Here is a 20,338-nt window from a genome sequence, read left to right on the forward strand (position 1 = left end):
TTGTAATTTTAGAATTCTATGCTCATAAAAAAGTGGGGTAGTATGCGAGCGATAGTTGACATTACAAACAATTCTTAAAACTCTTTTCTGAATCAAGTACACCCTTTCTAGATTGGTTTTAAGAGAATTACCCCATGCAAGAACACCGTAATTGAGATACGGGAGAATTAGTGTTGAATACATCATACAAAGAATATCAGTAGAGAAAAAGGATTTCAATTTGTATATTACACCACTATTTTTTGATAATGTCTTACATAGATGATTTATATGGGTTTTCCAAATCAGTTTTTCATCTATATGCAACCCCAGAAATTTGGTCGTCTTTACTCTATCTATTAACACATCATTAAATATAACATCACCTGGAACTTCTCTTATCGTGTTGGTAAAGAGCATATAATTTGTTTTCTGCATATTTAGAGATAATTTATTTGCTTGAATCCACAAAGTCACTTTCCTCAGTTCACTATTAACTGTTTTTAAAAGGGTCTCAGGATTTCTGTGGGAATGATACAAACTTGAATCATCTGCAAATAAAATGAACGATAAAATATCAGAGGAATAGTGAAAATCATTAATATACACAATAAATAATAACGGACCAAGGAGGGATCCCTGGGGAACAGCACAAGTGACATTCTGTAAACCTGACTCAGCATCCTTTATTGAGACAAATTGTTTCCTGTCAGCTAAGTAACTCTTGAACCAGTCCAATGCTGTACCCCTGATACCATAATGTGATAACTTGCCAGTCAAAATATCATGATCTACTGTGTCAAAAGCTTTCGAATAATCAAGAAATATACCAATTGTATGCATCTTTTTGTCTATGGATTGTGATACTTTATCAATAAAATGTAGCAAGGCATGGGTGGTGGTATGTTTCTCGCGAAAGCCAAACTGAAATTTAGAAAATATATTACTCTTGTTGAGAAATTTCAAAGTTCTAACATAGATCACTTTCTCAAGAATCTTTGAGAATGCAGTCAATAGAGAAATAGGTCTGTAATTATTCAGGCATTGAGGGTCTCCTTTCTTAAAAATGGGTACGACCTTCGCAATTTTCATGTCAGTAGGAACTTTCCCACATGACATTGATAGATTAAAGACATGAAGTAGGGGTTGAATAATTCCTAAGATAATTTCTTTAATTAAGTTGTTAGAAACCCCATCATAACCAGGACTTTTCCCATTTTTAAGAGATTTCACAATGGTAAGCAGTTCTTCCTGAACTACTGGTAAGAAAAATAAACTTTTACTATTTTGCTCTTTCATAAAATCTCTGTAAGTCTGCTGAGAAGGTGGCACTGCCCGTGAAAGTTTTGGACCAATGCTGCAAAAGTAATTGTTAAAGTTGTCTGCTATAATATTCCTTTCTTCCACCACATGACCGTTAATTTCAATACTCTTTACATGAGATATCTTTTCCTTTGACTTGAACACTTTCTTAATCACTTTTCAAGTTCCCTTGATATCGTTTCTTGTTGCCTGAAATTGAGTGCGATAATATGATTTCTTTGCAGTACGAAGGACTGAAGTAAGCGTATTTTTATAATTTACATAACGTTTACGTGAAGATTCGGTACCACGCACTTTATACGAATAATACAGCTTGTTTTTCTTGTTAATGGATCTCAACAAAGAAGCACTAACCCATGGCATAATAGGAACATTTTTACGATTTCTTCTACTTTGCTTTACAACTGGTACATTTTTATTATACAGAGACATGAATTTTTGTAAGAACCTTTTAAACGATATGTTCACATCATTTTCTTTAAGAACTTCACTCCAGTCAGTTTCTATCAAGGCTGCCCGCAGCTTTGCGATATTAGCGGAAGTGTTTTTCCGAATTGATTTGGATTCTTGTTTACAGACTTTATCCAAGCTTAGACGAGCGAAGATTGGGAAATGATCTGAAATATCTGATACAATAATCCCTGAGGATGGAAAAGGTTGTTTATTACAGAAAATGTTATCTATGAGCGTAGATGAAGTTTCAGTTACCCTTGTTGGTTTAATAATTAATGGCATTAAGGAAAAGGACAGCATCATATTAAGAAACGCATCATAATGATAGTTTTCATCACACTGAAGAAGGTTTATGTTATAATCACCCATTATGAAAATTGTTTTGTTTACGAAAAGTGGGTTTGAAAGAATACTATGCATTTCGTTCACAAAACTCTCTAAGTTACTCTGAGGGGGTCTATACACAACTCCAAATAAAACATTTCTTTTTCCTGGAATGAAGCACTCATTAAAACATAATAAATCTAATCAACTTGTGGGTTTCATAATACATGCATCAACAATGTTCAATATCATGAGGGGCTTGTGGGTCAACAACCTTTTCCCTGAGACGTACAAGATAGTATTGGCTGCTCGTAAAGAATAGAAAATTTTAAAGAAATATTTAACTATACGATGAATCCCAAGCACGAGAAGAGTAAAGATTAATTTGTAGAACAAGCAGTGAGCTCCCAGGAAAACTGTAGTTATCACTTTGAAAGAGAAGCACAGTGATTTATTCATGGTGTTGAGAACACTGGTTTACCGATTAATGGGTAATAGTGACATCACAATAAGGGTTTAACTTTGATGCTTGTATTATAAAATGCCCAAGTTACAGAGTGAAAAGAATTTGCAGATTAAGTATGACTATTGAATTTGTTTTAGCTTATAAGCTTCTTTGATTCTGGGGGGGGGGGTTGTTTTGAAACTTCTTGACTCTTTTGGGGAAAAATCTTGAGTATATTGCGATGACTGTTAATAATAAATTGCTTGAATTATTTTATGATTCTTTTCAATTATTCAGTGAGTGGGCATATGAAAAAGCTATTTAAGAGTTCATTTATTCACATGTATGATCGATCGATCACGTGTGCACAAGAATTGATAACAAATGTATGAAAATTGAAGATACTTAGAATTTTATTTGGCAGTCTCTGTAGTCACATGCATTATTTTTAGGACATATTACATGTACTTACAACAAAAGATGAACAAAAGATTTTTGTTTTTTGTTTTCATGAAATGAAGCAAAAAGTTTGTAAAAAAAAAACACACAAAAAACAGACCTTTTGATAAAAATTGTTGGAGCAGATAGGGCAAGTATTTCCAAGGTATTTCACAGTGATCAAAACATTTCCCATCTTCATACATAACTGATAATGACCAACCTGTCATTCAGTATGATCAAGCTTTGCTTCCCAGCATATCATAAAATCTCTTTCCCTATGCTTCGACCATGGCATGACAGCCCTTGAATTTTAAAGTAATCATTGGTTTTCTATTTCCATGAAGAATGGTATCCAATGGTGCATTTTTATTGATTTTTTTTAACAACACATTGGAATTAAAATTAGTGCTCCTCCACCTTTATACAGCACTTAACACTTTGGCTTAGTTTCATGGGTAGAGAGGGGCCAAAGGGGCTCATGCTCTGCACTCACCTGTCATTGGGCAAAAATGACAAATATACAAAGAAATAAAAGTTTAATATGTAGATGGTAACCGAAGAATCTGCCCGGTAAGCAGTTAAATTGAGGATTTTTAGAATTAATTTTCCTTTTCAAATTTAATTAACAGTTTTGGTTGTAGGGGAAATGATCTCAACCATGTTCTCTATTGTACAATGTTTTATTGTGTGTAGCAGTCTGGGAGGCAGTGTAGCTCAGTCGGTTAGAGCGCCTGTTCCGGAAAAGATCGTAGATCTCAACGTGCGTGGGTTCGAGTCCCGCAGCATGCCAGAAGACATCTAACAAAAAAACTGATGCTAGCGTTGTGTGTTAACGTGCCTCACCGCTGTGTTCAGTGCGGGTGTGAATGCAGTTGGAAAACACTCCGTCCATCGGAAAGGACGCAAATGTTGGTCCCGTGTATAGGAGAGTCACAACCTATGCACGTTAAAACCAATACACTATTCGTCAAAGAGTAGGGTGTTCACCCGGTGTATTGCACCTGCCGGTCCCCGGTACTACAATACTGCAAGAATCTTCAGGATTGAAGGAGGCAGTGTAGCTTGAAGAAGAAGAAGAACATCTGAGCAAATTGAAATGCGATATCTGTAAAATCATTTCATCTCTAGCCCTGACATGAAATACATGTGTATATGTCCTGAGCTAAATAAACCACTGCATTACAATGTCAAAGAACTTTTACAAACATGTTTATTTAATACTATAGTCATCCAATCATAGATTTAAGCTGCATGGATGCCATGTGAACATGATCCCCGATAATCAACCAAGCTGTAGAGTCCATGAACTGGCCGCAGGGGGACACGGATGGTTGATTCTCTCAATTCAATCAACCAAATCACCGATTTATAGAGCTTTAGTAGTTCACATCCACACCACCATAGCAACAAAACAAGTCCGTGAGGGGCAATCATCCAAAACCCCATTATTCATAAATTATGAGTGCTGGAACAAAAGATAAATATGCATTTGTATTTGTAAATAGGTCCTCTGTCTCTTAAAAAAGGCCCCCCAATCTGGGTACATATTTGATATTGTATAAAATATTTCTTCATGCTCTGTCGTTAGCCCGTTGAAGTTGGGTGTATGTTATGGGACTCTAACTTGTGTTGGGACAGGTAGACAAGTGTACTTCGAATATATCACAAATTTTTCAGCACTTGATTGGATTTTATACCTTTCTGTGGAAATTGTTCATTATGAAGGAGAAAGGCATGACTCGTGATCACAGCTATGAAGATCTTCGCAAAGTAAGAGTTTATGATACTGTACATGTACTTAATAACAATTTTTGATATAATTTTTGTACTCTGCATGTTCATGTAGATGAAATTGCCACGCAGTTCTGTATCAAAAAGTAGGAGGATAATATGAACTCTTTATTAATCTAATGGGTCTGAAGGTGCTTTGAATTTTTGAAAATGAACGAGTCTTAGATTTCATCTTATTCATCTGAAAAATTGAAAATGATTCTTAAAATATATAAAATTTCATGATTATGCAATGTAGTTAACCATATGTCCTGTACCTTTATTTGTCTTTTTCCCTTTTAAAAGTTCATAGATGTTGATAAGAGGATAACAAAATACCTCTCAGAACATCTGGCTCCTTGACTTTGTTTTCCCATTGGTATTAACTTCATGAATGCTCAATTTATTTGTTCAGTAAATGTATGGGTTATCAGAATTCTTTGAAATCGTTCACCCTATTGTTATTTGAAAGTAATTGATCACTGATGTATCCAGCTTAGAATTTAATCAAAGGTTAATTGTATGTTCCACAATATGAAATTACTACAGGGTATAAAAAACATATTGTTTGGTGTCAGTGTTCCATGAAATGTCATATTTTATGGATTTCTTCAGAAATTACTTCTTAAATAATACCTGTAAATTTTGACAGGCAACAATTATGGATGTGATGAATCGAAAACAAGTCATTAAGAACGGTTGAACCATTGTTTATCACCATTACTAAGTACAGTACATTAGATCATGTTCATACAAAATATTGTTTTTGAAAAGTATGTGGTTACCCTTTGTACATAAACAGTTAATGAGTCACATTCATGTCAATACCACAATTTTGCAGTATTTTGACAAAGGTGTTATGAACATGGTTCAGCAATAATGCTGTAATCTACACAGTCAATGTACATCTTCTGCCCAAAACAGAGGGTATCATTTGTCAACATCACCAGGAAGTGATTCTCTACATTACAATAAAATGATTAATCGCAGAAGAGGTTTACGGTACACCATGTGTAAAGTCCCGGAGGGACTGAGATATTAAAAGAAAAGTGGATAGAAATGGAGGTGAATTGGAAAGGCGAGAAAAGCGGAGGTTTGAAAGTAGAGTATTCTTGTCAAAATGAGTGTAGTCCTTAAAAGGACTGTAAACCAGTAGGAGTGGAAAGCCGAGAAGTAGGCAGGCTTGAGTAGGTGAGAGAAGGCTGGCTTGAGTCGGCGGATAGAGTAGTAGCAGGAGCAGGAGAGTAGACTCCACAAATATGAACAGGGTTTGAGTTTCCCTTATTAAGGTATTATTGTGGTATTTTGTCTAGGATTCTGTTGGCAAAATAGAAGTGAAATATGCTTTGATAGTAACAAGCAAAAATCATAGACCTCCATATACAGGTTTAATCGTATTGTACCAATAAAATAGCCACACCATTTGCATTTTTTGTGGATGGTGTTTATGAACTTGTCACTTCAGTCAGACCTCATTTTGTTAGAGTTTATTCAATATTCAGGGCTGCTAGTTCGTTTCCACGTTGCCACATTAATTCTAATATGGATGATCTATTGTTGAAATAAATTCTCACACTGGTAAACATTTTATAGAATTTACAACTTGACAATGGACATAATACTCTGAGGAATCATACATAAAAAATGCAGTGGGTTGCCTGATGGGGCTGATAGCTTGAATGTGATGGTATCCTCAAAAGAGGGGAAGAGAGAAAATACAAAGAAAGCAGTATGATTAATGTGACACGTCTTTTGTTGCCATGAACAAAAGACACTTCAGAGGAAGAGGGTTACTCTCAAACAAACTTTTGAATACATTCATGAAAATATTTGAAAAGTGCTCCAGTGTTGAAGCCCATCTATTAAAAGAAAAAGGTTAGTGAGTGAACTATATTCGAGTATTATCAAACGTTACAATATTAGAAAAGTGCAGTGGTTAGTGGACATTTTTTTTTGCAGAAGTTGCAATTCAAATATGGCATTTTCAGCCATTAGAATTCAAATTTGGCATGTATGCATTCTCTTGGTAGTGTTTTTATGTTTAATTCAAAATGGCCTTTTAAGCATTTTCAATGACTAACCTTTCAAATTTAGTAATTTCATATTAGAACCCTACAGGCAGACATTATGTTCTGTAATATTCAGTCCATTCCATGCATGAGAAGGGATATAGAAAAAAATATATATGATGACATAATTAGCTTGATCAGGCCCCAGAGGCCCATTTCATAAAGAGTTACAACTGTTGTAGCTTTGCCATTATGGCAACTACCATGGCAAGGGGGGCTCAGCAGCCAAATCAAAATCAAGGTTACCATGGTAGTTGCCATAATGGCAATGTTGCAACTGTTAAACTCTTTATGAAACAGGGGGGAGGGGGCAGCAGATCCGTAGAAATCTGTAAATCCAATATTTAAAAAAATGTTCATTTTCACATCCTACATGTCATTTCTGTTTAGGGCACATATGTTCATATAATCTATGACCTAGTAATGAATTGGAATATTGCCATGGACTTTGGGGAATTTTACCAAAACCAAAGATATGCTTTAATAACTAAACATAATAAACTAGGAAGTAGTTTTAACATATTTTTTAAAAGCAATATTAGGAAGTTATTTATGGAATGACTTCCCATTTGTAAGGGCATCCTAGAGATTGCTGTTTTTAATTTGAGTTTGTCTGTTGGATTTTCGATTGCAGTGTATCATACTCTTTTGGTAACCTGAAAGTGAGCAATTCATATTGTTGTATTGTGTCTGAGGACCTTCACCTCTTTTTGAAGGTAATATCAGGCTCTTGTTATTGTAAATGATTTGTATGTACTGAAGTCCAAAAGCAAATAATGCTAATTGTTTCGCTGCTGAAAACCCACTGGGATGTTGTATTGTAAATAGCCATCTTAGTTTCATATGGTACTTGCTGGCATCGGTTGAGTAATGATGATTCAATGCTTAGACAGGACTCAGAGATACAGTGGGTTTCTATTGATTCTGTTTCTTTGCTAATTCTTGATGGTATATTCATGTGTGAATCAGTTTGTATCAGGTTCTACAGGCAAGTCTGAGTATTTTCAACTTGGTTTGTACTAACAGTTGTTGTTGAAAGGGATTGAGGGTAGTTTATTGACTGACAATTTGTTGTTGATTCTGTGACAAATTTGTGATTCCTCAACTTTCGATGCAACATTTAAGAATATGAGTATATTGCCAGACATTATTTTAAACCTTACATTTTGCTGGAGTTTTTCTTGGATAAATTGAGATGCACTTATTGTTTTGGAGCAGACTGTTTAAAATGTGATCTCTTTTGATACTTGGAAATACAGCATCCTGTGCATATGAAAATGAATTGTTTGGTGTTTATATGTCAAAGTGTCACATTATGACTCCTATGAAATGTTAAGCACAGTACAAATGCATGTTTGGGTGTAATTAATAGCTAAAATACTACCAGGAGAAAATAAATGGAAGGTGCATTTTTGTTCATGTACAAAGCAATATAGGCCTACACGCAGCAATGACCTTTTCGCAGTAGGCATGTGTGTATTCATGATATATGCAACTAGGTACTGACTCTACTAATTTCTTGGCTGGTGATTATTTTCTGGATTGGAGATGATCCTTATATAGTCAATTATACATCAGTGTTAACCTGTTTACTTCTAGAACCAGGTGGTTCCTGTGCAAAGTCTATGGGACATCTAGTTGAAGGTATATTTACAAGATTGGATTGGACCATTTGATTATCTCTTCATTTATGTTTGTTGAATGTGACTAGGTTGGATACAAATGAGTCCTAGAAGATACAGCTGAGGCATGTTGAACTGCAACTGTTTCACTGTTCATGATGGTGGTCCCCTGAGTTCATTGATTACATTTTAGAAAATTATTTGTTATCTTATTTTAAAGGAGAATGAAACTCTTGGAGCAAGTTAGCTTTTGTGAAAGCAGAAAAATCAAAGAATAAGATCAACAAAAGTTTGAGTAAAATAGGACAAGCAATAGAAGAGTTATGAGCATTTAAATGTCAAGATCACTAATGCTATGGAGATCCTCCCATTGGCAATGCAACCAAGATCTATGATGTCACAGATGAACAACTCTCACCTTTTGGATGCTAAAAATATACCCCAAAACATCTCTTTTTGCTCATTCTAATCATATGACAAACGATTCATCAATGATATAATGTTGTGAAACATCTGTACTTGTCCTCTCATAAAGAGAACACCTCACCTTGTGATAGACACTATAAAAGTGAGAATATAAGTGAAATAAGTACTAAAGTAATGAGGGAGTTGTACGTGTGTGACATCACAGATCTTGGTCGCATTGCCAATTGGAGGATCTACATGGCATTAGTGATGCTCATAACTTTCTTATTATTCATTCAATCTTCCTCAAACTTTCAACAATATGTTTCTTTGATTTTTCTCTTTGATATGGATTCAGCTGGTTTCAAGGGTTTCATTCTCCTTTAAAGAAAAACTTACACTTCACACATCGTTGTTTTGTATATTATGACTTTATTGTTTATTTCATGGATTATTTATGTACATGTATATTGTATATGTAAGCATATTTTATTGATGTATTGTATTTTTGAGTGCAGAAGTAAACAAACAAATCTGTTTTTATTTTCTTTTGTAACTCAGACGAAGCTGAGGCTTGAGATGCAGCTGGAGAGGATAAAACAATCTCATCAGAAAGAATTAGATGCCAAAGATGAAGAAGTAGAGGAGGTTAGAGCAAGTGCACAAAACAAGGTAAGCTCATCTACTTTGCAGAGGATAGAATGAAGGAATAAATGAGTTGTTTAGATGTGTAAGGTCAACTTTCTCCTCTCTGTTTCTCTGATTTTGCTTGTTTCTCTAAAAGGACTATCCACTTGGGTTGGATTTCCATTTAAAGTCAAGATCATAATGGCTCTTAGGATCGATATCATTCTTATAAGAGAGTTTTATCTTACTGACAACCGTGAGGTATTTGAGAGCAATTCAAATATTGTGTTAAGCCCCGGCGCACACTATATGATTCGTTGTGATCCAAATTTCAAAGAAATTGTAATCAAATTTGATTTGATGAACATTACAACCAATAAAATCTTATCGATCTGAGTTCAATATAGTGGAAGGACTACTGAAATTGAAATCCAGTCTTCATCGAGTCTAGTTCAAATAAAATAATTTTACTTCTTGGAACTTTCATATTTTAATGCAAAATGTGATCCATTACAATACCACATCATATTGGATCGAATAGTGTGCGCTGGCTTTAAAGGGCAAGATTGATCTGATTCACTCCAAACTAGTTATATACGGCAACTGCGCCATATTCTACCACGCCAACCCTACGGACAGCTGAGGTCATGGCTGAATGCATATTTCAAATTGGCCTCGTAAGAGCACACACAGAATGAAAGCTTGAATTGCTACAAACTGGGTCATAATAAAATCAACTGACATCTATAAAAATTGATGCAGTACACTCTCTGTCCCAACATTCAATTCTGAATAACAAAACTATACAGTCCCTCATTGCACAATTACAAATGATATATGTCCTGCTTCAGCTAAAGTTTTGCCAATGGATATGAAACTTGAATAATAAAATATACAATAAACATTGTATCAGGTGACTGAAGTTTGAGTACTTGATTGTGGGATTGATAAATTGACACTGACAATTGTTCATATGCATTGTGATAAAATCGATCCCAGGCTAATGAAACTTTAGTGAGAGATTTGTGTTAAGATAGAACATAGCACCAGGTTGTTGAATTACCTCCAAGTTTTCGATGAGCTTTTGTTCTGAGCCAATAAGATGCAAGGATTTCAGTAGCTTATAACAAATATACACCTTTGAACACCAGGTGAAACAGATGGAGATCCAATTAGAAGAAGACTACGAGGAACGCCAGTCTGTCATGAGAGAGAAGAGAGAACTGGAGAGGCGGGTCCAGGAACTGTTAGACAAGCCTTTAGCTTCGGACAAGGACACAGAGAAGAGGTTGCGGAAGGACCTGAAGAAGACCAAAGCACTGCTCAAAGATGCCCAGACAATGCTGGATAGGCAGAACTCGGCGGCTCCTACCGGGACAAAACTCAAACAGCTGAAGAATGAGGTGAGATGTTAGAGGGGGGGGGGGGGGGGGTTACTGGCAATGTAACAAATGCAACAAAATCACTGTTTAAATATGCAAATAGGCAACTTTTTTGGTCTTTTATCAAGTGCTTTGACTAGTTAAATCTATTACAAGTACAGGTACAAAAATGAAATGATTGATTGTTGCCAATTGAGGAGCAAAAGAAGATTACTTGTGACCCTGAAAGCTGTGACATTTATGGGTTAACAGTATTTTTATTTATTTATTTTTTATTAAAACTGAACACGGGGCTCTTTCTGATTTAAGCCTCTGAAGTGGAAGCTCGATATATACAACATGATGTAATAGAATCCCAGCATTTGTAACAAGATTACTGAAACAGCATTCTGTTCAAAATGGAAGGAATTGTCATGGTAATGATGATCAGTGTTTGTATTCTGAAAATTATAATTGTAGGTACTCATTAGCACAATACAGAGTTGTTCATCCATGATTTGTACAAACAAGGATAGTTTGATATATTAGCTAATTTTATGTTTGTGTTAATTTTCACTCTAGCTTGAAGATGCTTCATTTGCTACAGCCTCAGCGGTGAAGGCGAGACAGAATCTTGAAACCGAATTATCAGAGCTGCAAGCCCAGTTAGATGATATGATGAAAGCCAAGTCAGATGTAAGTACATGAAGGATGTTTAGTTTTCTTTGGAGACAGAAACCTTGCATCTTGGGGGGAAAAAGGACTGTCAAAAGTTGAGGAGAATGAAGAAACATGGCTGCCCTAGCATGTTATACAAATGGGTGATTTCAAGTACAGTATTGGTATTGGAAACACAGTTTAGATGACATTTCCTCCCTTACCATGGCTTTACCCTGCAAAATAATAGCTGTTGGTTTGGTCAAAAGTTCAAGATTTATGTACTTTATGTACAATTCTTAATTGAAAATAGGTTTAGGTGATGGCATTTCCTTAAGAATTAAATATGATTAATTGTTTTACTCTATTCAAAAGATGTTTTTTAATATATACATGAACATTTAAGTGAAATAGCGCAATCACAGGACTAATTTTTGAGCAGAGGCAGATAATAGCACTGTTATAAATGACATCCCTTTCAACATCAGTGTTGCTATTACCACCACCACGACTATCATCATTAACATCACTACCACCACCACCACCACCACCACCACCCCCATCATCATCACCATCATCATTATCATCATCATCCATCATCATCAGTATCATCACCATCATAATTATCATCAAGATGGTGATGATGATCATCTCCATCACCATCATGCTCATGATGATCATCATCATCATGGCTATCATTTTTGTCAAAGATCAATCTTTGTTATGATTTCAGCAAAATGTAGCATTTTTAATATGAATTGTTATGATTCATTTTTTTTTCTTTATCTCTGGTTTAGGCTGAGGAAAGACTATCAGTCGCCAATCGAGACAAGACAGAGCTGGAGAGCAAGTTAGAGGATCAAGAAGAAGATTTCAATGATCTTCTCAAGAAACACAGAGCTCTCATTCACCAGGTATGTCCAGCTTTCTTCTCTTTGTGTTACCATCCTCACCATCGATTCTCACCGGGAAGTAGCATTTCATTGATGTCTGTTATAAGCTACTGAAATCCTTGCATATGATTGGCTGAGAGCAAATTCATCAGTGATTGTCATTGATGAGATGCCTTGCAAAATGCTTTCCTGGAGGAATTGAACTTATTGTGATGGATGGCTAGCTTTCTTAGAAGCCGACACCTTTTGAACTCATACTGAAAATACTCAGTTCATTAGGTACTTTGCAGTCTATTATAAATTTGTGTTAAAACTTGTATTGTATTGATTGACTGTGTCTCTAAACTCTCGCTATTTTATTTCATCATATATTTTCAAAAAGGATGTGAGGATTATACATGCTTATAAAAAGATAATCAAAATGAAGAGGGCTTTTTCAGAAATTGTCTAATATTGCAATTCAAATTTACTAGAATATTAAATAGCCTCTCACTTTTTTTATTGAAATTTTATTTCTGACACCACACATACCTGTAATAATTGATTTTTAAGTTTTGGAAAGTCATGCTGATATGAAACTTTCACTGATGCCTCATCCGAGTGGACATTAGCGCAGAAGAATATATGCACATAGTTTCTGATATGAATGGAGGAATGTATGTGCCAATATTGGCATTTTTTAAATCAAGAATTTGGTATTGAAAAACTGCAAAACCTGAATGGAATATTCCTTTAAGATTAAATAAGCATAAATATAAATGCAATCTACTGCACATGATAAAGACATTACAATTTCATTTAAAACATACATTTATGTATATATGTATTTTTTTATATAGATGTCTAACGAGCAAGCCAAGGTCAATGAACACCTTGAAACAGTAGCAGATCTAACCAATGAGAAACAGGAATTACAGGAGAAGGTAAATCCGGCACTGCCATCACTCCTTATATGTAGATTATTGTATACATATGATCCTATATCTACAGGTGGGGTATTCATAAAGCTGTTCATAAGTAAAGAGTGACTTTAAGAATGACTGGTGAACCTTTCTTACGCACTAAATAATCACCAATTTAACATTTAATGATGAATATCATTTACCACAAGAAAAGATCACCAGTCGTTCTTCAAGTCATTCCTAACTTACGAACAGCTGTATGAAATGGCCCCCTGGTATATTTGCAAAGCAAAATGAAAAAAAAAAAAGTTTGAGTTTGTCTAGCACATTGGCCTTACAGTGTTCAAAACTACTTGACAATTCCATATTTTATACACAATGTTTGAACAGAGTTTTAGGCAATAAAACTTGCTGCTTATGGCAAGACGGAATTTGAAGTATTACAATAAGTACATTTCGGCGATGAATGGCATGCTTTCAAATATCAATAGCATTATTCTAACACACCCCAAAATAATTTGAAACAAAAATGACTTCTGGGATTAAATGTAGATGGACTTTGCTGTTTAGTTTACTGTACTTACATATGAATGCTCGGTCAGAGGAACTACAATGGTTTGGTAGAACAAGTGTCTCAAAATTTATTCATTGCACTGATGACCTTTTAGCCCTAATGATCCTCATAACCATTTCATCATGAAAGTGATGTGAAGACAAGGAAATCCTTAGTTTCTATTGATAAAAGATGCAATTTTACAATCAAGACACCCTACCAAACGACTGTGCCAAGTCTTTGAGCAGAAATCTTCTTAGTGCCTTGTAAAGGCCACCGCGCACCTTATGATTGGTCTGCAACCCGATTTTTAAATAAAAAGCAGTAGAATTTAATGCTGATATTGAGACATGAACTATCTTACTGTGTAATAATCTGATTCATTGTACAAATACCTATGTTCAAATCTGTGACTATGCTATCATCCTTTAGAATAAAAGCAAATTTAATACTAGTCATGATAATGTCATAGCAATTGTACGATTGGCTACGATTTGAGACTATTTTGGCCTTTGCTACAAAATAAAGGCTTTAAATCATCCGAAATTGATATATTGGTATTCCTTCAGTTGATTAGAACCTCAAATAAACAGATACTTTTCATTCACATTTTCAGAAAATGATCAAAATGCGATTTGTTTCAAAATTGGATCGTGGACCAGTCATAAGGTGTGCAGTGGCCCTAAGGCAACACTCCCATTCTCCATTGTTTTGTGTATGCCAAAATAGGAGGATTAGAATTTAATTACTTCTCTGTGATTTGTGAAATTTTTGGATGATGTGATTTCATGTTTCTGAAAAGAAGTCTTCAGACCACTGATCTCCTGGTCAGGTCTGCTTCTACTTACAAACACCATTTGATATTATTACATCCTGTTAGGTAAAATGTAATTACCATACACTGAACCATGATCTTATTCTGCTTTCTCCAAAAACAGGTCTCAGAACTGCAAGGAAAGGTAGACTTCTTATCGGAGTCAATGGTCGATCGGACTCAAGTGAACAGACTGGAGTCTAAGGTTAGGGAGCTAGAGGCCAAACTGGACCTTGAACATACTACCAAGAACAAACTTGAGGTAAGTAGACTCCTATTCCACAGTCACTCTGGCCAAACCATTTCCATACCGACCGATGGTATGTCTTTAGATGCAACATAATTGCTGGAATCGGTTTTGTTGGACTGTAGACTGTTATCTTTACAAAACTAGCTTAGTTTATAACTGCAGAATGCTGGATTTTAAAAAGGAGTCTTCAATACTTATACTATAAGTGGAAAGACAACTTGTCTATTTACATGAACATCAGATACCATGTCCCATATAAACCTTGCAAGCTGAATATTTTGTTTTAGAAAAACTCAGATTAATTGGGTTTGAAATTGGCTTTACGGTGCTTCTCAATATCCTGTGTTATCTGATGTCATATGGTGTGAGCGGGATTGTAATTATGTAAGTTTGTATGCTCTTTATACATATTTTTTGTGATTTCTTAGTTTGTTTCCCTTTTGGCTAAGATTGTTTGAACACAAAATTGTATCTATTGAGTCACAATAAAATCTGTATTCTGAAAACTCTCAATCTTTTCTCTTATCGTTTCTTGTACTTAGTGTTCATGATGTCAGAGTTATGAGTAAAGCTGAGAATGCCTCATAAATACCTCCACCAGATTATAGTATACTGAAAAGTATCCCCTAACCAGTCTAACAGTGACCACAGCTCTGCTGAGCAGAAGCTTTACAATAATGTAATGTGTCTTCTTTTAACTCCCTTTCAGAACCAAGTTGAGAGATTACGAGACTCCCTTGACCGGTCCAACAGTGACCACAGCTCTGTTCAACAGAAGGAACTTCGGAGCCAGGAGGCAAGTAGGAAGCTCCAGCGGGAGATCAGGGAGCTACAGGAGGAGCAATCTGAGATCCAACGGAAGGAGTCAGAGGCGACGCAGAAAAAACATGAGCTGGTAAGACATTGGTCTACTACATGTATATTTATAATAGTGGGGAAGTTTACCCAGTGTGTTTTTTTAATAAAAAATAAATAAATATCTAAAGAAAAAAAGTGTTATTGCAGGTTTGGTGATAATCTATAAAAGATTAAATAAAGTGAGGTTTATTTTAAATAAGGAATTGATAAAGTTTTAATTGTGTTGCTTCACTTGTGATGTGCTCCTCATGTACAGGTGTACATCTGTATATAAAATACGATCATTTTTGTAATGCAGTTTCTGAAAATTTAAATCACACAACAGATTGGAAGGCAGATTAAATACGAGGTCATAAATTAACTTTAAAAACATAAGTATCTTTGATAATTGTCAAATTGATAGCACTTTTTTTTGCTTCAGGGCAATTCCATAAAATGATCAACCTTTTTGTTCGTCCGCCCCCCATTTTATCCAATTCTTACATCTCTTCATGATCTGACCAATTGCCCTTTAGTTAGAGCAGAGTGGGCACCCCGTTTAACTCATTATAACTGGTATTATGCTTTAATTATGGTTTGACACTCCTGCGTAGATGATTGTTTTGCCTTCATTAGAATCAGATAATGCAATAGAAAATAAATTTCATGTGCTCAATCACAACTTCCCAAAATGCCTACAACTTAACAGAAAAGAAAATAAAGCAGAATGTTTCAAATTTTAAATTGGTATGAAAGTTGGCAAGCTTTCTGTTCTTTATTGGTTTTGATCAGAATGAACTAATAATCAAATCAAGAAATTAATGCTTCAGGTACCAGATACAGCTGTCAGTGGAAAAATTGTTCAATTTGACACTTGCTGTCGTTGTTTCATCTCTCACAATTCATCATGCTTCTTTTCATCGATGTGTGTGTTCATGTGTGAATGTGAGGGAGGCGCGATAGCTCAGTCGGTAGAGCGGGGTACTCGTATTCCGGTGACCCGGGGTCGATTCCCACTTGGTGCGCTAGTGCCCTTTGGTAAGGCATTAATCCTCAGTACCAGGTCCTTCGGAGAGGACCTTAAGCCGTCGGTCCTCTGGTTGTTTGCTTACAAGCATTCATGCTTTCTTAGCAATCAGGTAAAAAATCACCACCACCACCACCAAGTGTGGATGTGCGTGTGTTTCAGTATCAAGATGTTTATTACCCTTCTCATCCTCAAGAATATTTTTGTTGAGAATTTGAAATGAGGCAAATAATAAAAGTCTTTCTCATCTTTCCACCCGGCAATGGCATGTTGACATCCTGTGAATTCAGAATATTGAATCACTGTCGGCTGAAATTTCGTCATCGTAAAAGAACGTTCTTGAAAAGAGATTATCAAGTTATTTTTCGGAAATATACATCTGCGGAAGGAGTTTGTGACTTTCTCGATCAGCATTTCATGTTATCGCGTTTGTTTTTCATTATTTTGATTTTAATCAAATGCTCATCAGCTTGGTGTAAAATGCATTGTCAGTTAGTCTTGGTACACTCATTGAAAGACAAAGTAATCAAGAATAAATTGGGAAGTTTGATATGATGGGCAATTTAATCTTATTGCTTTATTCTAGATGGAAAATGTAGTGGCATGAGATACACAGATAATACCCCTGCTGGTAGAATTCTTAACAGTATGGTGGTACCTATACCACTAAATTGTAGATATCTTGATATTAAAATCAAGTGACAATTTCACGATAATAATTACTTCTTATAAAACGCTTTTTCAAAAGTTACAAAGCGCTATACAAAATGACAAAAACAAATATGATCGGTAAAAACTTAAAATAAAACTGCACAAAATGAAACACTACTTGCAATAGGCCTATATAAAAACAAATGAGACTTGAGCATCTTCCTGAACACATTAATAGAAGGGCACTGTGTATGTTCTGAGATAATGCATTCCATTATTTTGGGGCAAACACAGAACATGACCTATCACCTATTGATTTGAATGTCTGTGGGATTCGGACAGGGATATATGATGATGACCGAGTATTGTAAATAATGGCGAACTGTTGAGAGTCTGACAGGTATGGTGGAGCTTGCTCATGTAGGCATTTAAATGTGATGGTTAGAGACTTACGCTCAATTAGATTTTTTACTTTCAGCCAGTGTAATTCTGTTATCATAGGGGTTGGCTTATAATGCTACAACCATTTGACCTATTAAAGCGATCACTGACTCAGTGATTTTTATTTTGACACTGGGTGGGTGTTTCATAAAGCTGTTCGTAAGTTAAGAGCGACTTTAAGAACGACTGGTGATCCTTTCATATGGCGAATGGTATATTCATTAGCGATGGTTTTGTGCGTAAGAAAGGATCACCAGTCATTCTTAAAGTTGCTCTTAACTTATGAATAGCTCTATGAAACGGCCCCCAGGTAGATGTTTCATAAAGCTGTTCATAAGTTACCAGCAACTTTATGAACGACTGGTGATCCTCTCTTGGGAGGTAAATAAACACAAATGAAAAGTTGGTTCGCAAAATTTACCACAAATGATCGTTGGTCATTCATAAAGTCACTTTTAAATTACAAACAGCTTTATGACACTCCAGCCTGGACAAATTTATTTCCCAGAAGAATAGTACCTTTAATCAATCGGTTGGTGCAGAAAATCATCTTTAGAGAGTTTTCTTTTTTTTATTGTTAAGAAATGTATTTTCTGTTCTTTTTCTTGGGACTCTTACAAAAATCAGACATTCCTCATAATCAAATTGGAAGCCATTTCATCCATTGTTTTCCGAATTTGATGAGATTTCTCAGATAAATGTCGAATACAACATATCAAGAATGAAAAGTGATGCTGAGCAAATGAGATTAAACATCTAGATTGCAGTCGTGTCAGCCTTGTCTTGATACATGCAGTCACTGCCTAATTCAATTCGAGGTGAGAAGAGCTTGTCAAAGCACCTACACCGCCCTCGCTTGACAAAGAATGGTCATTTGATAGCTCGTTACTGTCTCTGTCAGCAGTGCTGAACTTGCTTTCAGCTCTCATTGATAAAGGTTCTCTCTAGGGAACATCAAAGGGGATAGTTCTCACTGGTAAAAAACATTGTTATATTTTTCTCAGAAGAGGGTAATGAGATGTGGCAATGTTTCATATTTCAAAGCCTTTCTAGAGTTTTGGTGAAGAGTCATTGTTGCATTAGATTGGACCTTTATATTAAAGAATAGTACGAAATTGTAGTAATAGTTCTATAGTTTTTAATTGATTCATTCTTTGTTGCAAATAAAATTTGTTTGTTACATTGAGATATAGTGCCCCCTTTCATTGATGTGAGCGTTTCTTAAACAGACCCTTCAAACATTGCATGAACTTTGTAGAGTCTACGTGTAAGTATTTTACATCCTCTTTATTTTGCATAGTAAATCTTCATACTTTGGATATTCTTAATTGGTAATCTGAGATTACTTTTCTCAATCCAAGTATGATACTCTTGCTTCTTGAAGTAATTGATTGTATTTGCCAGGCATAACATAATAAATATTTAGATAAGGTTGGGAGAATGAAATACCTTGACAGGATAGCAAGTGAAAGCTGAACTTGTTTATTTGCAATTGGGTCCTTAAAAGTGATTTGAAGCAATTTGTCAGTAATTTTTTACAAATGTTTAAGGTAATGAAACCCTTGCTTCTGATTGACTGGAAGCAAAGTTGCCAGTGAGAATCACCGACAAGGTTCTTACTAAACACCACCATGTGTGAACTCACCTCTAGACAGCGTGCTTATGAAATCAACCAATTTGCAGAGTAAAATGATAGGTGGTTCTATGGTGATCCTTTCACATCTACATCTTTTCCACTGGCATTGCACCTTTGTGGCTTGTGAGTTGCTTCCCTTGTGTACCATCTTGTCTCCCTTTTAATCATTTCACCCTGAAGGTGCCCTTTTGAAGCGGGGTAATTCTTAACAATTTTCCATCGTGGGAGGCTATTTTGGGACATCTTTTGGAAACTCTGGTTTTGTTGATGGTGAAATATGGAACATTGAACAAAGGAGGAAGCAGTGTTCATTATTGAAACGTTTCATTAACCTATATTACCCCAATATGAGAGTCTTAATATGCCCCCTCCTTCATTTAATTTGTTTCTTTCTACTCTTTCTCCCATTCAATCTCTATCTCACCCTGTCTTTCATTCTCATATCTCCAATTAAGATCTTTGTTGCTCTAGAAATAAACTGTTTCCAATGTTATTTCCTTCATTTCAAAGAGTATACTTAAAATAAATGGAATCAGCAAAATAGCAAAAATTAGTAATTATAGAGCATTTATTATGTGTGGTTTTTACATTTTATTGCTTTGTAGTAGGTTTTATGCAATGCTTTTTTTATGGTTCTTTCTGTAGGGGTTTTTCCCTGTGGTTATGGAAATCGATTATATTTGATTAGTGCGAAGGCAATTTTATGGAGCGATAAAAACACCAGTCTTTGGCATTTAACTTCCGATACAGAATGGATGATTGGAATACTGGGAATGAAGGAATTAAAAAGCATTGTAGTATAATGGTGATTAGTTCTGGGGAAAGGCATCAACCTTCCATCTGTGAATCAAGAACAAC

At 35.4% G+C, this 20,338-nt stretch overlaps 1 protein-coding gene across 2 annotated transcripts; it reads left to right on the forward strand.

Moving 5' to 3' along the window:
• Positions 1 to 4,541: 4,541 nt before the first annotated feature.
• LOC129282083 (unconventional myosin-XVIIIa-like) lies at positions 4,542 to 19,029 on the forward strand. 2 transcript variants are annotated; one of them, XM_064095811.1, is made up of 9 exons: positions 4,542 to 4,735; positions 9,393 to 9,503; positions 10,610 to 10,861; positions 11,402 to 11,515; positions 12,274 to 12,390; positions 13,209 to 13,292; positions 14,763 to 14,900; positions 15,598 to 16,670; positions 16,893 to 17,543. In XM_064095811.1, the coding sequence occupies exons 1-8, from the start codon at positions 4,685 to 4,687 to the stop codon at positions 15,862 to 15,864; spliced, it is 1,134 nt and encodes a 377-aa protein (XP_063951881.1). In that variant the 5' UTR covers positions 4,542 to 4,684; the 3' UTR covers positions 15,865 to 16,670; positions 16,893 to 17,543. The 2 variants fall into 2 exon arrangements, with proteins under 2 accessions (XP_063951881.1, XP_063951882.1); XM_064095812.1 differs by lacking the exon at positions 4,542 to 4,735 and adding an exon at positions 7,772 to 8,448 and having other exon boundaries at positions 16,893 to 19,029.
• Positions 19,030 to 20,338: the final 1,309 nt, after the last annotated feature.

This window comes from Lytechinus pictus, chromosome 2, assembly GCF_037042905.1.
Source record: "Lytechinus pictus isolate F3 Inbred chromosome 2, Lp3.0, whole genome shotgun sequence".
Classification (NCBI taxonomy): domain Eukaryota; kingdom Metazoa; phylum Echinodermata; class Echinoidea; order Temnopleuroida; family Toxopneustidae; genus Lytechinus; species Lytechinus pictus.

Bases quoted from the DNA above. Each gene is read 5' to 3' on its own strand.
- LOC129282083 (XM_064095811.1), top strand. From the start codon at position 4,685: ATGAAGGAGAAAGGCATGACTCGTGATCACAGCTATGAAGATCTTCGC. The intron at 13,293-14,762 runs GTAAATCCGGCA...CTCCAAAAACAG, and splicing joins AACAGGAATTACAGGAGAAG to GTCTCAGAACTGCAAGGAAA. The intron at 14,901-15,597 runs GTAAGTAGACTC...ACTCCCTTTCAG, and splicing joins CTACCAAGAACAAACTTGAG to AACCAAGTTGAGAGATTACG.